Source organism: Cryptomeria japonica, chromosome 8 (assembly GCF_030272615.1).
Source record: "Cryptomeria japonica chromosome 8, Sugi_1.0, whole genome shotgun sequence".
Lineage (NCBI taxonomy): Eukaryota > Viridiplantae > Streptophyta > Pinopsida > Cupressales > Cupressaceae > Cryptomeria > Cryptomeria japonica.
The window spans coordinates 481,163,480-481,180,802 of NC_081412.1; the positions used below are offsets into that span (position 1 = coordinate 481,163,480).

Genomic DNA, 17,323 nt, shown 5'->3' on the forward strand with positions numbered 1-17,323 from the left:
CCCCTGGATGATTGGCTTGTTCACCAAATACATCAACGCCTGGTGATCCACATAAAATGTGAATGGTGTCGCCAATAAATAATGTCGGAATTTTTGGACGGAGTATACCATGCCGAGGGCTTCTCTCTCCGTCGTGCTGTAGTTCCTCTCCGCGTTTGACAAGAGTCGACTTGCAAAATATACTGGGTGGTCCAGCCCGTGGCTGCCGACCTGTGCCAGGGTGGCCCCTATGGCGAAGTTGGATGCGTCGACATGTACATGGAACTCTTTGTCCCAGTCTGGGTATGTCAAGATTGGCGCACCCACCAATCGTGATTTTAACTCTTGAAAAGCCTCTTCCTGGGCCGTCCCCCAGACGTACGGCTCCCCCCTTCGTGTCAGCTTATCAAGTGGGTATGATACTTGGGCAAAGTTCTTAATAAACCGCCTATAATACCCGATGTGTCCAAGAAATGACTTGACACCGGTGACATCGTCGGGCGCCTCCATCTCTACAATGACTCGTATTTTGTCAGGGTCCGTCTTCAGTCCAGCCTTACAGACGATGTGCCCTAGTAACTTGCCCTGAGGCACCATGAATCTGCATTTCTTAGGGTTTAGGGCGAGGCGGGCTCGTCGGCATCTCTCCATGCATTCGCCAAGTGCGGCCAGATGTGCCTCCTCCGTGCTGTAAATGGACCAATCATTCAAGAATGCTTTGAAGTTTCCTACGGACATTTTATCGAAGATATGGAGGATTATCCGTTGAAAGGTAGCTGGCGCATTGCACAACCCGAATGGCATCCGGTTGTATGCATAGACGCCATCTTCTACGACAAAGGTGGTCTTCAATTTGTCCTCCTCTGCAATGGAAATTTGATTGTATCCGGAGAATCCATCCATAAACGAATAAATTTCATGACCCGCGACTTCCTCGAGAATGGTGTCTGTGAATGGTATGGGAAACGGATCTTTAATTGTGACAGCATTCAAACACCTGAAGTCTACACAGATTCTTATCTGATCGGCCTCCTTTTTCAAAGATATCACAATGGGTGATACCCATTCACTCGTCTGGACCTTGAAGATAATCCCTGCTTCCAGCATGTGGTCAATTTCATTATTTACCCTGGCCGCATAATTTTTGTTCATTCTGTATGGCCTCTTCCGTACGGGCACAGCTCCGGGAACCAAAGGGATCCGATGTACACAGAGTTCTTGTGGTACCCCCTTGAGGTCCTTATATGTCCAAGAGAACACGTCTTTGTATTCTGTAAAAATTTTGAACGCCGCCGTCTTTAAGACGGGATTCCAGTCGTCGCCGACCAGAATATTTTTCTGTTCTGAAGTTTCTCCAAGGTTTGTAACTTGAAGTGCGGATTCTTCATACCTTATGGGCTTACTTTTGTCAAACTTGTGCGCTGGTGCGTCATCCACAGGGACATCCCCTTCCTTGTATTGTCCGTACTCTGGCGGAAACTCGTTCATGTCAGGTCCTTCAATCCCCAACATATTGCACCCATACAATAATTCATAGTCTTCCATTTGCCAATGGAAGAGCCCTCTCAAAGAATCCGTCTCATCCTCAGAACAGGCTTGAATTCCTAAGATGCCTTCATCATTTGGTTCCCTGCCCTCCTTCCCTTCGTCGGTATTGTCTCTGTCGGACTCTGACTCCGACGCCAACTCTTCACTGACCTGTTGAGTTTTGAGGTCAATGGTATACCTTCGGCCAGCCTTTTCCATGGACAAGGTGTTTTTCTTCCAATTGTGATTTGCTTTGGCCGCCACCAACCAGCCTCTACCGAGGATGGCGTCGTACCCCTTCTTCTTCAATGGGATGACCACAAAATTCAGGACGAATGGCTGGGTTCCGATCGTCACCTGTTGCGCCATGAGTGTGCCCAGCGGCTTGATGCCGTGTTGGTCTGCTCCCAATAAAGTAAAGGTGGACGGCCAGAGAGTAGGTTTACCCAATTTTTTCCATGTTTCCTCTGGCAAGACATTTACTCCCGACCCGCCGTCGACAATTGTGTCGGTCAGGATGGTGCCCAATATACCCATTTCCACCACTGCTAGGTGTCTACCACTGTTGATCGTCAGGGTTAATGGGTCTGCTGCTGTCTCGCCAAGGTTGTCCTTGCCATGTATTGGTTGGCCTACTGGGGTTACTATTGCGGATTGCAACAACGTCGCTCGCAAGTGCGGCATACTTTCCAGGAGGTCCTTCATTTTGACAGGTATCTTGACCTGTAACAGTTGGTTTATAATGTTTGTTTCTCCTTCAGAGCGAGAAGTACCCGCCAGCTTTTGTGCACCCTTGCTCCTCAACATCTCCTTCTCCAATTCTGCTCGTGCCTCCAGTGCCTTTTGTTTTTCCGTACGGGGGTCTGGATAAGTGGCTGCTTTCGTCTTGGACCTTGTTATGGCGAGTGCATCCTCCGTTTCTACATTCAATAGGTTCACGCCAGATTTGGGACAATTGCCATCATCATGGTCCCCGGGACCGCACCACTTGCAAAGTTTTTGTGGTGCTTCCTCCACCATACAGTCTCTAGCGAAATGCCCCCAGTGATTGCAAGCTCGGCATTGTATCATCGGCCGCCCTTTAGCGTCGTATTGGATTCGGCTTCTATTATTCGTATTGTTATTATTGCCTCTTCCTCGCCTGTTGTTTCGGTAGCCGCCAGACGAGGCGTTGTTGCTCGCAGGCTGGGACGTGCCAGCTGACGCAGATGGTTCTACAAAGAGGACCTGTTGGCTACGAGTCCTCATATTGTACGGACACTCCTTGGTAAGGTGTCCGGCAATCTGACAAATATCACAAAATGCTTTTTTCGGACAAGACCCCTTGGTGTGTCCGTCGGTACAGCAGTCCGTGCACCATAACTCCCCTTCGTCGCCCTTGCTTGTGCTTCCTTTTGTTGCCTTTATCTCTCTCATCATTCGCTCCATATCTTTTTGGAGAGCCCGTACCTTCCGATTAGAGTCGTCATCACTACTATCACTTTTGTCCGAAGAGGAATCATCGTCCGTCGAGGATTTATTTTTCTTCTTCTTGGACGTCTTCTGTTCACTTTCTAAATCCATTGCCCTGTTATAGGCGTCCGAATATGAAGAAGGGGGTACTATCTTCATTTTTCGTCTAAGGGATTTCTTTAGGCCTTCCACGAACCACCGTTTTTTCAATCCGTCTGCCGGCTAGTTCTCCATCTTTCCTAGCAGCTCTTTGAGCCGCCGGCTGTAGGTTCGGACAGTCTCGTCCTTCCTCTGTTTCGTGCCGTAGATTTCGGCTACGATCTCATTATCGTCTCTTAGGAGACGAAACTCTGCTTGAAATTCCTTCTTTAGGTCTGCCCATGTGCCAATTTTGGCCTTGTCCGTATCCGAAAACCAGTCGATGGCTACGCCCCTCAGTGTTGCGAGAAACTGTGTTACCCAATCGTCCTCGTCGGTAACACCATTCGCTCCCCAAATTGTTTCACACGTGCGACAGTGGCGGACAGGGTCTTCTTTCCCATCCCCATGGAACTTTGGAAGTTTTTGTTTTTGTGCCATACCTTGCCTTTTTACTACTGGTGGTGGCTGTTGTCCTACTCCTGATGGGTCAAATCCTATAAGGGGTGCTTGACCGCCGTGCCCCGGTGTCCCTCCGACACTCCTGGCAGCCCCGGTGTCTTCTCCCTCTACTGCCTCCTCCCCACTCCTTGGAGTTTTGCTAGCCTCTGGTGTGTGTGGCAAGTCCCTCAACTCCCTCAACTGAGTTTGGGTACACTCTATCCTGCGGCGGGTTTCCGCAAGTAACTCCTCCCGACTCCGTGGGTGGCCTTTGGCCTCACCGTCCCCTTCGGAGCATTCCTCCTCTCTTCGCTTATACCTCTGTCGCCTTTCCGCTTGCTGTTCAAGGATCAAGGCACGTTGGGCTACTGCACGTTCATCTATATATTGTTGCTTATTTTTGTCTTTATTCAGTGTATTGGGCATTAATTCCCAGACCGCTTTAATGACATAAAAAGTAGAACACTTTTATTCATTCATAATGTGGAAGACAAGTTTATGCCAACAATATGACATAATTATTACAGTAAGTGTTCTTTATTCCGTCCCGTATGGGTCACGGTTCAAATGCCCCTGGCGCCATCTCTATCTGCTTCCCGTTCCTCGTACTGTTGCAAAATTTCTTGGCGTCGCTCCTCCCGGGCAATCTCCTCCAGGCAAGCTTGTTGTGCCAACGATGCTTGTGCTAGCAGTCGAGGGAGATGGTTCATCAACCGATTTACCTCCGGACTCACTTCCAACGCTGTCCACACGGCACTTGGTGGGACTCCTGCCTCCGCCGCCTCTCGTCGCACGTGGGTCTGAATGGCTACTTGGAGTAGAATCGAAAATTCTCTCATCGCAGTGTCTTCTCCTATATAGAGTTATGTTTGGGCATCGTCGACCTCGGGATTCACCTCACCAACGGGTAGGCCCATTGTGTCTGTGCGCCATCCGTGTCTTCCGTTCCTGAGTTCGTGTCGGCAACGGCGCCAAATGTTTACCTCACTGGGTAAACAGGAAGAATACAGAAATCGAACAGTAATGCACAATGCAAATACAAAAGAAGTACCAGAATAATCTTGCCATTAATGTCAAAGGATGTTCATATTATATCTGTCGTCAATATTACATTACATCTGACACGGCTAACATTACCTGTCTCAACACCCGAAGGTGGTACAATATATGACTGCCGAAGGGGTGCGACCCAACCGTCGCGACTCCAACTACCTACCCGTCGGCTAACTAACTATTGATAATTAACATTACTAACTATACACTTTTTCCCGATAACACAGCCCAATAACAAATCTAATTAAGATAATACATATGAATTTTAATTGTCATTTGACAACATTAAAATTCGATAATCAAGTATCCGAACTAGCTAATATTTTCAACACCTAGGACTCGGTCGGCGGCAAGGCCAAAAAAAAAAAAATTTAATAGATTTTTTAACTTCTTTTTTTTTAATGTTATTTATCTTCCAAACCTAAAAGTGAACTTCATTTCATTCATTTGGAAAAATAGGAGGAGAAAAGTGAGTTGTGAAAAAAAACAAGGGTGCATTGAAGAAAAACCAACAAGGAAGTTCAAGATTTCTTCCATTTATCACATCGGGGCTGCATTGTGCTTGGATTTGGTGCATCAAGAGTTGGATAGGAAGAGTTTGCAGCTCATTTCAAGCTTGTTGTAAAAGGTAAGATTGTTTTTTTGAAGATTTTTCTGTTTCTTGTATGCTAAAATTCCATTTTCTATTCATTATTTTGAAAGTTCTACATTTTCTTCCAAAATCTTTTGTATGTTTGTAAATTTATTATGTTTTAATGCAGCAAACTTCACTTTATTATTTGCCTCAATTTCAAGTTTCACAAAACTATCCTACAATGTCTACTTCAGCTTCTAGACCCATTAGAAAGGACCCTGCTTGGAAATATCATGAGGATTTTCCAGGGCAAGGAAAGGGGCAAACAAAATGTACATTTTGCAAAACAATATTCCATGGAGATATATATAGACTAAAATACCATATTTCTGGTGTGCGTGGACATGATGTTGAACCATGCCTAAAAGCACTCCCTGAGGCCGTATGTGATTGTTATGTAATGGTTGAGGAAATTGAAAGGAAAAAGAAACAAAAGGAGGATCGAGCGGCCATTGGGAGAGAGGCAACTTTAGGAAGAGGGACACAGTTAGGTTGTGTTGGAGGCCCTTCTTCCTTACCTCCATATCGTCCCACTCAATTTGCTACTGCTGGTGTTGGTGCTTCCGCTTCTAGTTTTGTAAGTGGCAGTGCCACTGCCACTTCTCATGCTCCTAGCACTAGTAGTTGTAGTGGGAGTGTTAGCATTGGACCTAGGATTCGTAAATCTAGGTTGAATACCTTCTTTGTGCCTCGCACTACTCCTGGGTCCCAACGGTCGCTTGAGGGCATGGGTTGGAACAAGGAGGTCCATGATGCCGCTAAAATGGCAGTTGGCAGGTTTTGGGTCTACAACAGTGTTCCATTCTTTACAGTCAGGTGAATGTTTTATAACTTTTATGTTTGATTGTTTTAATTTTTATACTTTGATTCTCTTCATTTTATTTTTTCTCGTACATACTACATAGTACATAGAACATACTTAACTTATCTCATTGAATTTATTTGTGATAGGTCTCCTTATTGGCAAGAAATGGTTGATGCCCTTACCATAAGCGGGGCGAGGTTCAAAGCCCCTACTGAGTGTGATTTGAGGGGACCCATTTTGTCTCAATTGGTGAATGATGTGAAGAAGGAATTAGATGAACAACGCCAGATATGGAGCACTAAAGGTTGCACCATCATGACTGATGGTTGGACGGATAGGAAAAATATAACTCTCCTTAATTTTCTTGTTTCTTCCACAGGTGATTGATTAATTTTAGTTTCATTTAGTCTTTAATTTTTTATTTTTTATTTAATGGTTTATTGAATGATCATTGATCTAGCTTTATTTTTTTATTTCAAGGGGCACCATTTTCATCAAGTCCATTGATGCCTCCGCCCATTGCAAGAATGCCACCTACCTGTGTGAGCAGATAGAGGAGGTGATTGATGAGGTGGGTGAGGAGAATGCGGTATAAGTGGTGATCGACAATGCAGCAAATTAAGTTGTTGCGGGTAAACTTTTGATTACAAACTAATTTTATTTGCAAATTAATTACTATTTTGTACTTCCATTAATTACAATGCAACAAATTATGTTGCTGCAGGTAGACTATTGATGGAGAGGCACCCATCTATAGTTTGGACTCCATGTGCTGCCCATTGCATTGACCTCATGTTGGAGGATATTGGAAAACTCCCATGGGTCAAGAGATGTGTAGAAAGGGCGAGAAATGTGTGCAAATTTGTATATAATCATTCATGGGTGTTGGCTCTTATGAGACAATACACAAAGCAGGAGTTGCTCGTCCAGGAATAACAAGATTTGCCACAAACTTCATCACATTGTAGTCCATGCTTAGCTCTAAGTCGACCTTGAGACGTATGATTGTTGGTGAGGAGTGGTCTTTCTCATCCTATGCTGCCACCCCTGCAAGGAAAGATATGGCAGACTGCATTTTTGATAAGCGAGACTTTTGGGTCCCTTGTGATGAGATAGTGAAGGTAATTTTTTTATAAATTCTACAATTTAACTTTTTGTTTTATAACTTATTATATATATTCTCTCTTATTTGCTCATTTTGCTAAATTACACAATATTTTCAATTTTGCAGTTTGTTAAGCCCTTGGTGGTTTTGTTGCGAGTTGCGGATGGAGAAAATCCTGCAATGGGCTACATATATGAGGGCATGGACAGGGCGAAAGAGGGCATCAAATCCGTCTATGGAGGAGATGAGAGCAAGTATGGTCCCATTTGGGAGATCATTGATAGGAGATGGCATCATCAACTTCATAGGCCCATCCATGCAACAGCCTATTATCTGAATCTGGCATTCCATTGTATCCCTTCTTTCAAGGCTGATGTGGAGGTCCTTAATGGGCTATACTCGATCATGGAGAAGATGGGACCTCCTGGTACTACTCAGATAGAGCTTATTCGAGAGCTACAGTTGTTCTCAGATGCACATGGGGAGACCTTCTCTCGTCATGTTGCCAAAGACAGTAGGACAACTATGATGCCAGGTAAAAATAAATTGTAAGGCTTAATTTTAGTTTTATTTTATATTGTTAAATGAGTTCATGAGTGAGTGATTTTATTTATTTTTCTCATTTCAAACTCAAATCATAGGTGGAGCTTTTTTGGCCCAATGACACCAAATATTCACAAGTTGGCCATTCGCATCTTGAGCCAACCATGCAATGCATCTGGTTGTGAGCGCAATTGGAGTATGTTTGAGCACATACATTCCAAAAGGCGCAATAGATTATCTATGGAGAAGATGAATGATCTCGTCTTTGTTCACTACAACCTCCACCTGAGAATGAGAAAGAAAGCATTAGTTGACATTGTTGAGACATGGACCAACTAGGACTCGAACCTAGGACCTTCCATACGTTGTTGGACTGCTCTACCACTGAGCTACTGGCTCCTCTTGGACCAGTCCATCGTCAGTCCGGGTGTGGCTTATTTCCAACACCAACACCCCCCCTTAAGCCACACCTCTCGTGTGCTTGGGGCTCCTAGCTTGGACCTGGCTCTGATACCATGTTGAGACATGGACCAGCTAAGACTCGAACCTAGGACCTTCCATACGCTGCTGGAGTGCTCTACCACTGAGCTACTGGCCCCTCTTGGACTAGTCCATCGTCGGTCTGGGTGTGGCTTATTTCCAACACCAACAGACATCTCTCCTATCATTCTAGATGAGGTTGATCCTGAAGCAATGTGGGCCAATGAGAGTCAAACAGATCCTACGGCTGTCTTTAGTGATGATGACACTGATTGGATCGACTAGGTAGATATAGAGGCTGAGGCTGTAGCCATGGCAAAGGAGGAGCAGAGAGCACGAGCAGAGACAAGAGATACTGATAGTGACACAGATGTTCCTGATGTTGGTGAGCATGGCATGGTGTCACGAGGAGCGACTATGGCTGCCAAATCATCTAGGACCTACCTTAAACGCCTTCGCAAAGGGCCGGGGCGAGAGGGTGCACGCTCCTCTGAGCCATAGGCTTGTAGTTGTATTTACCTTTGGTATTTGTGTGGAACATTTGATGATGATCATATGATGACATGGATTTTTTATTCCATGAGTTTTGTAATATTGTATACATTTGACAATATTTATATATCTATGTTTGTTATTTCCTTCAGCTACAATTTGCATTTATGCTTATGTGATTGATATATACTTGTGTATGTAATCAAATGAGCCGAGTTTGATGATGTTATTGTGTCTTTAAGGTGTATTCAATAAAGGGTGCATGAAACAAGTTTTAAATATTTTAAAATCTCTAAATTTCTTGAGTTTTTCACTTTCCCGAGTCCAGCCGAGTCTGACTCTGAGTCCCGAGTCTGACTCTGATTCGGCCTTGTCGAGTCTGAACCGAGTCCGAGTCCCATTTCTTTGGTTTATACTTCTCTGTAGAGAAGTTTTGAGGTGTAAGACTTCTTCCACCCTCTGCGGGTGTGCATGATGGGTATCATGAAAGAGCTCATGATGTATATTGAATTCATCCTCTGCAGGCATGCATGGTGAATATCATGGAAGGAATCCATGAAGTATCTTGGAACCATCCTCTGTGGGAATGCATGATGGATATCATGGAAAGAGTCCATGACGCATGGTCACAGTGTAACTTGATTATTCAAGGGATCCTCCCTAGCTAAGAGGGAGTGTTGAAATATAGCTAGGTCGTATCCCTTGATTGGGTCGACCTAGCTTGGTAAATGTTTAATGGGCCTACTTATATGATTATATTATGTAGCTTGTGAATGTTAAAGGGCAGGCCCTATTTGGGCGCTCAACTTGTGTAACTTGTAATTGGGTCTAGCCCTAAAATGGGCATTGTAACTTGTGATTCATGTAGGGCCCTAAATGGGTGATATAATGTAACTTGTTGATGTGATAGGGCTGACCCTATAATATGTAACTTGTAATTATTATGGGTCAGACTAGGGGGCGCCAACTTTAGATGCCTTATAAATTTACTGTAAAGGCCGACCTAAGTCAAATAAGATGTAAAAGCTCATATATATTCAAGGCAATGCAAGCATCAATATAATACATTCACACTTAGCAAATTACCTCTGCAAGGTTAGGGAACTTCTATTGTATGTGATCTACAATTTCCTTCATTGATCAGCATCCGTGATCAGCAAATCTGGAGCTGCACTCTAGGGCAGTGAATGCTTATCTGAAGCAGTGAATACAATGCGAAAATCATCAAGGCAGCGAACTAAAGCAGATTCATCCCTTTGACTTATGCGAACTGTCTACAGCACCGAACTTCATCGAATTGTGCTTATCAGTCAGCAATTTGTTTACTACACTGGGCGAAGATCTTCTGGGCTGCCGAATTTGCCTTAGGTCTGCTGGAGCATGTCAAGGCTGTCTAAGTTTGACAGCAATCTGCACATCACCCTGACTTCCAGATTAAGATAAGTTTTGCTATGCCCTAGAAGGGTAAACTTGTAATATGCTTAATCAAATCAAATCTGAGATTATTGTTGCTGGCTTTTTCCTCCAAGAGGGAAGTTTTCCCAGGGTATCACTGTATTATGTGTGCATTTGTGTTTTCTTGTTCTTTACTGTCAATCTGATTGCTAAGTTTAACATAAAACTAACACTTTGCACCATTGAACCCACCCCCTAACCATGGAAACGAAAAAGAGGGAGAAGGATAAGGGCTTTTGGTAAAAATGACAACGTTTGATGGTATATGGAAAAAGTTAATAATAGTAGTGTGTAAGTTCAAGATTTGCTCGGGTTTTGCTGAGCTTTTAACAATGTTAGCTAGCATATAGGGTAAAACTACACTTGTAAATGATCTTATACGAATAGGTTGTCGAACCATTTTGTTAACAGCTCCATTTTCGTATGTAATGACATTGTAATATGTTTAGGGGTAGCCCCCGGATCCCTTCATGAGTGTAAAACAATGTAAGTTTGGTATTAACAATATATGGGTGTGGCCCCAAACAACAGCTTTTATCGATCAAATATATTGATATATTAAATAATTAATTATATTACATATATTATAATATTAATGTATCACATTATTTATTTTTTCTCCCAATGTTCCCAAATTTGAGTCCTTAGTCCCCCATCTTTGAAACCCATACCCCCTTCCGAAACTCCATAGAACTATGAATTCATCCATGGATAGCCCTCACTATTAGCCAGCCAACAATTAGCTTTATTAATAAGCCCTCATCTCGAACTTACTCTCTCTAAATGGCCTACAACCTAGGGCAAGAATAATATTGCCTGAACAAGAAAAAGAACCTCCATTTAATTGTTGGCAAGGAAACTACCCACGTTGTTGCCATTTTGCCTTCCAACCACTCGTGATCTAGGGCATGTGAAACCCACTACTGAAATAATTGTTATCACCACATCATATGGAAATGTCTGCCTGCAATGAAATCAGCAATGACACGTAGGTCAACAAACAAATCACCTAACAAATGAGAACAACTATCTAGGATCAACAATCATAACCGACACCTAAAGAAATGAAAACAATCACTTGCCAAGAAAGTGAATAGATGTGGCTTAAAGGAAATAGACAGCCTCCAAGAATTATGTTTTCTGCCCTAACGCTGCCCAACACAAGATAACAATGCGATCCCTTTATGAAGTCAAACTATACCACAAAGGAGCAAATCCACCTTTTCATATCTTGAGGTTGCACAACTATGAACTCTTGTACAACTACTAAGAGGTTGTGCAGCAACAAGAATCCTATTGTGTAGCAACGAGAAAGTGGTTTGACTAAGGGACCCTCAAGATTCAAACTTCTTAGACAATGTTTTTGCTAACGCCTAGCCAAGGGCTTTTGGTCCCTAAAAGCCTTCAAACCAAAAAATGAAAACTGAGAATTCTCTTATTCCTCCATCATACCAAGAGCAGCTCATCTCCAGGGCTAGTTAACAATGTATTGTGTCCTCATGGCATCAACAATTCCTGCTCAAATGGTTGAACTCTGCTACACCTAGAGCATCTCTCTATGATAAAATCCAATTGCAGCTTCCTTGCAGCAACCCTATGATGGATTAAAAACTACCATGGAGACAAGATCATCATCATAGGCCTCCTCCTAATGGACTACAACCACCATAGGAAGGACACAATCAACAAGTAGCACCATGCTCAACTCAATTGATGAACCTCGACTCCTAGAATAGAGTAAAAAGGGGCATCATGCAACTCTCCCTAAATCTGATTTCTTTGTTGCTTGCATGATAAGAAATGACAAAAACTGTCGTAAATAATAACAAATGGTAATATGCTAATGACAAACTTGACAGAATCATGAATCTGTCAAGTTTGAGCTTATTTGGAATGCTATTAAATCCAAAGTCTCACATCCTATCTTCAAATTCCTCTTATATGCATATACTGCTTCCCTCACAAAATGAGGTAGTAGCTAGAACACGTGTAAATCCAAAAATTCATTACCAAGAATGAAGTGAGTAAAAGAAAAGTTATTCGACCTGTTGTGACCTTTTCACACATTGACCCATTGCAAATGGGGACCCCTTGTTTTGGTTTGCTTAGTTGTTAGTCTTAGGTGTTTGCTTTGTTTAGCTTAGATTTGGCAATAGTTTCAAAGTCTCTAGCCTTAGAGTGAGAAGGGTTTAGTTTTGTCAAAGTCTTGAGGTTGATTAAGAAATGAAATTGTGGAAGAAAGACTTGTGTAAAGTTTTAATGGGGAGACTTTTGTGAAATTGTTGCCAAAATAGATACAAACTCATTGAAGCTTGGTGAGAACTTGTGTTGTTTTAGAAGTTAGCATGGTTTCCTACTTCTCATTAGTTTACATTAGTTAAATTGAGTTGAATAGTTGAATGGAAGACATTGTTGTTGACTGATGGTAAAACCCTTTATGTTTATACCATTTGTAGTTTGTTGATTGCAAATTGCAGTGCACGGTTAGTCTGAACTCACTTTAAAAGCTTAACTTCAATAGCTTTAAGCTCATTGATTTGCATGTAATGATGTTGATGTGTATAAAATATTTGAAAATCATTTGCATATCTTTGGAGATTGCATCATCTTTGTGTAGTTGTTTCCTCATGGCAAAGCAAAGTTTGGTTTTGTTTCACGAAGTCAAAGATCATTTCTTGCATTGTTAGAATTAATTTAGATTCCTAAACTCTTATCCTTTTGTATTTTGTTTCAAAGTATTTCTTCGTATTAGTTTGAAGAACATCATTGCAAAATCTTACATTATTCAAGGTCTTGAAGCTAGGAATTGCTGAAGTTTTCCTTAGGAAAAAATTGATAAAATTTTGAACAATTGTGTAAGTCCCTTTGTGTAAACAGCAAATCACGTCATTTTTCATTGAGTTTATCCCTCGCATTGTCAAGACCTAACAATAGGAACCTTGGGGTAACCTTATTTGATCATATCTTTACCATTTGAGGTTTCCTTGTTCAAGAGAGGATAGAATACTTAGTGTATTTTATTCTATGTTGGAGAGTGTCACAAAACACCCATCAACACAACCCATAGAAAAAGATAGAAACTTATGTTAAAAAAGCCTGTTGTATACAGTTTTGAAACTCCACAAACAATGTTAACAAGAAAGAATAAGCAATTATCTAAGAGGGATTTCATAATAAACATATGAAATTTGCCAAGACAATGCTATGGTAGGTTTAGTTGTATAAAATGAACTTTGTTTTGATTCTTTGCAAAATGTTACAAATGATTTTTCAAATCTTTGCAAATAGACAAGTAATGATGGGAAACCCCAAAACAAGAACAAGAAATGATCAATAAAACCATGAAATTCTTGAGCATGGTGGTGTCCATACAGAGAAAGGGATCAGATATGTAGGGAAAAAAAATTAAGGAACAGATGTAGGAATCAAACTATAAATAGGCTCAAGATAACGACATAAAAGCTGGACATTGTAGAATCAAAAGCTTAAACATAGCAGAATTAAATGTATGGAAGAAGGTCCCAGAGGTGATGTTTGGCACCACCCTACTGTTCTTAGACCACAACTAATTCAAGAAAGGGGATCATGGCACGTGTCAGGAAGGTTTAATAGCAGGTAATTGAACAATGAAAAACTGCACTCACAAAGAGGAGCAAAACAACAAAAGCCTTAGAAGAGTTCAACTCCAGCTCAAGAATCAACCATAAAAAACCCCAGTGAGCAATGAGGAAGAAATTCCCCTCTGTGCCAGAGTTTTAAGTGTAACTGCTTGTTTACAGATGCACTGTAAGCTTTCATTTTGCATTTTGTTTGTATGTAGGCAGGAGAAACAACTTGTGGTTATCACATAGTTCCATACGCCACATAGGTCAACTGAGAAATGGAATTCAATAGCACTTGTCTTTTATTATTACTTACCCAGGAAAGGGGTTCTAGAACCCCTCATCTTTTGATTTTGTTATTAATGTCGTGAGCAGACTGTTTATAGAAAATTAATATTATCAAGGACATATTGCAATTGACATATTAAACAGGACACCATAAAGACATATGAATTGAAGAATGAAAATCCAAGAACTTACCAAAGTCCAGCAATGTCCAGGAATTAGGTTTGACATCTCCTGTAGGAAATTTCTTAAACTGCTGTTCTGCTATATCACGCATTTTTTTCCTTTGAAATTGAAGAAAGCCATAACAAGCATTAGATCCTTTTTAGTAAAAAGGAAACAACAAATCTTTTAGAAATTATAAATAATTCAGTCATATTGTGTTACGATTACCCTATGGCATCAATTTGTGGATTTGAAAAGGCTGTAGCGATGATAAAAAAGCTTGTCCAGTACACAAGACGCTTCACGCATAAAACTTGAATGTCAACTGCCTTAATATCATCTGCAGCCTTTGCTAAAGCTACAACAACTGAAGATACAAATGTTCATTTAAAATTTAGAACAAAAGAAAACTTGGATCTTGAAACATCATTTGTAAAAAACTTATAGCTTACTGAATCCTGTTTGTTCGACGTAACTTGGATCTGTTTCTACTAAAATGGTATATACTATATACACATATGTGGTCAAAGAAAAATATTAATGGTATACAAAGAGTACTTGTTTGATATTAAAATAAGTGTCTGTCTCTAGTACAAATTAGAATTATTTTATTCACAAATGATTGTTATATAGTCTTCCTAAGCATTCCCCAGTGTCAGAAAATTTAAAGAAGTTTCTGAGGCTTTGACTTACATGATAAGCTCTCTGCATCATCATTTAACTCTGCACTAGGGGACCTTTGGTTAGGATTTGTGAAAACAATCTCACCATACTCATCAAGCAATTTATCCAGTTCCTCCTCTACATATTCGTTTGTATTCTGGCTTCAGATAAGGGAGCAAAAATACAATATAAGATTTCAAGTAAATGAAAAGCTGCTAAAATAATTCTACTTTGAAAAAAATATCTTCGACAAACACTAGACTTCCCCATTTCCATTATTTTCCAAAGGCAGCCTTTTCAAAGAAAACTAATTCAATCTGGTTCATGCAAACAGACTTGTTCTATCATGACTGGAATCAACCAATATCATGGACTGGTCTGTTACACCATGCCATGCTTCAAATTGAATGCATTAAAGTTGATATCATTGTACTAAAAGACATGTTTTTAAATTAACAAATTGCACACATTTTAAATTACCAAATTACACTCATTCTAAGTCAACAAATTGAACTATCTAAAAATTGTAGAAAGATTAAAATTGAATCGTGTTGAGTAGTCTCTCTTACTGATCTTTCTCTGTGGGTTGCGTTATTTTGTGGTGAGAAGTTTCTGTCAAGCCTCAGGATCCACTTGACTGGAAGACAGTGTCTACACACCATCTTAAAGCAATATTTTATTGCCCAGGTCCCGTGTCCATTAATCTTGTGAAGAGCATTTTAAGGCCTGATGGTCTGGGCCCTCTGAGGGATGTGGATGTGGTTCATTCTTGTGCCTCTAATCATGAGGATTTCTTGCAAAAGTTGAAGGAGAAGATTCCTTAATCTGGGATTGCTGTTGGGTAGTCAAGAAGCTGCTTCCACCCCAGCATGAATCTTCTTTTCCATCAACTGTGTTGATGAGGAGATTACAGTACCAGGTTTTTCTACAGTTTCTTCTGATTTGGCTACTACTGCAGAACTTAGTGTATTAAAGAACAAAATTCTGCCCATCTTTCATTAGCTAGAAAAAGTCCAAGATTCTTGTGTTGGTTTGCAGATGATGTAAGGCGTTCGATGGCTACCCAACTAAGGGCATTTGGAAGTTACCAGTCTTTCACTCTGCCAGCTTTAGTGGATGGGTCTTCGGTTCAAACTGCTAAGCATATGGAGATTCTGCATGGTGTCCATTGCCCGTACCTGGTTGATTGCAAGCATTGTCTTGCATGCTCTTCAGGCAGGGCCGGTGCTAAAGATAAAGTTTCTGGTGTGAACACTGAAGACAGATGCCATGGTCTCAAAGGGCAGTATTGGAAGCCGGGGAGTAACAAGGTTGTCATAGGCCCAGTTCCTTCTTTTCTGATTTAGTTCTCTATGTTTTTTGTAAGGTGGATCTGTTTTACTCATCTGGATTTTATTAGTTTTTGTTCTAATATGTCTTGTCAGGCAGCCAGCAATCACCTGGTTTCAGTTTTGCCATTACAGCCATTTTTGTATGTATCAACTTTTGTATGGTACTTTCATGGGTGAGGGCCCCAATAAATTCCCTCATTTATCTATCAAAAAGAAAAAGTGTTGAGCATTGTTATATTTTGATATGTGAACAAATGCATTCATCGGTGCATTCTTGCGCATCCTCATCCTAACAGTATGCAGTGAATTCCCAAATACATTGGAATAAAGAATGGAGTAAGTGGCTCATATAACATGTTATCTTTTGATATATGAACAAGAAGAACAGTCATTGGTGCATTCCCATCCTAACACTATGCAGCAAATTCCCAAATACATTGAGATATTGAATGGAGCCAGTGGCTTGTATAACATAAAAGAAAAAAATAAGGTAGATTCTTGTAAAATTAAAAATATGAAACTTCCCATGTTCGGGCTGAAAAAGAATAAGTCCATGCAAATCAGATGAAAAAGTAACTGCAAAACATACTAAGGCTACCAGTTGCAGTACAACATAATTGTTAAATTATGATACAAAAACAAAACAAAAAATCATTTTCAGACAAGTTACATATATATTAATATATATCTGCACAAGAGTTTAAAGTATACTACAGTAAAAAATCATTAGAGAGGAACTTTTGGAAACTGCCTATTATAATTAAGTCAATCTACTTTTAACCTTATCAGCGTATCAGGTAAAATGTCCTGAAATCAATTCTAGGTATGATATGACTAAACACAACATCCAAAATGGTCCTGATTATATATATCTCCTATTTCAACCAATCACCCACTTACAAGATCCCACTTATTGAGAAAAAATATCATGATAGATTTAGCATTCCATGGCTCATAATAAGAGACAAAATTTTGCGGAAAGAACTTTGTAGAATTTCATTCAAATTGGAAAATGAAAAACTCTATAGAATTTTATTCAGATTAACATTTCACATCACACCATGTGATACATCATGAGGAAGAAAGACATTTTAGGATCTTATGCCCCGCCAGGGAACCCGGTAGGACAAGAACAAAAGTTCCAAAATATGCTACAATTTTTTTATTTTTTTT

The 17,323-nt window shown here is 40.7% G+C and overlaps 1 protein-coding gene across 3 annotated transcripts in view; it reads right to left on the reverse strand.

Annotated features, from left to right (window-relative positions):
• The window catches only part of LOC131077302 (protein Iojap, chloroplastic), a 94,843-nt gene that overhangs the window by 22,574 nt on the left and 54,946 nt on the right, over nucleotides 1-17,323 (reverse strand). For all 3 annotated transcript variants that reach the window (XM_058014765.2, XM_058014764.2, XM_058014766.2), the window contains exons 2-4: nucleotides 14,850-14,976; nucleotides 14,385-14,523; nucleotides 14,187-14,275 (exon numbers count right to left, since the gene is read on the reverse strand). In XM_058014765.2, the coding sequence (XP_057870748.1) occupies nucleotides 14,187-14,275; nucleotides 14,385-14,523; nucleotides 14,850-14,976 (355 nt within the window). The remainder of the gene's footprint in view (nucleotides 1-14,186; nucleotides 14,276-14,384; nucleotides 14,524-14,849; nucleotides 14,977-17,323) is intronic.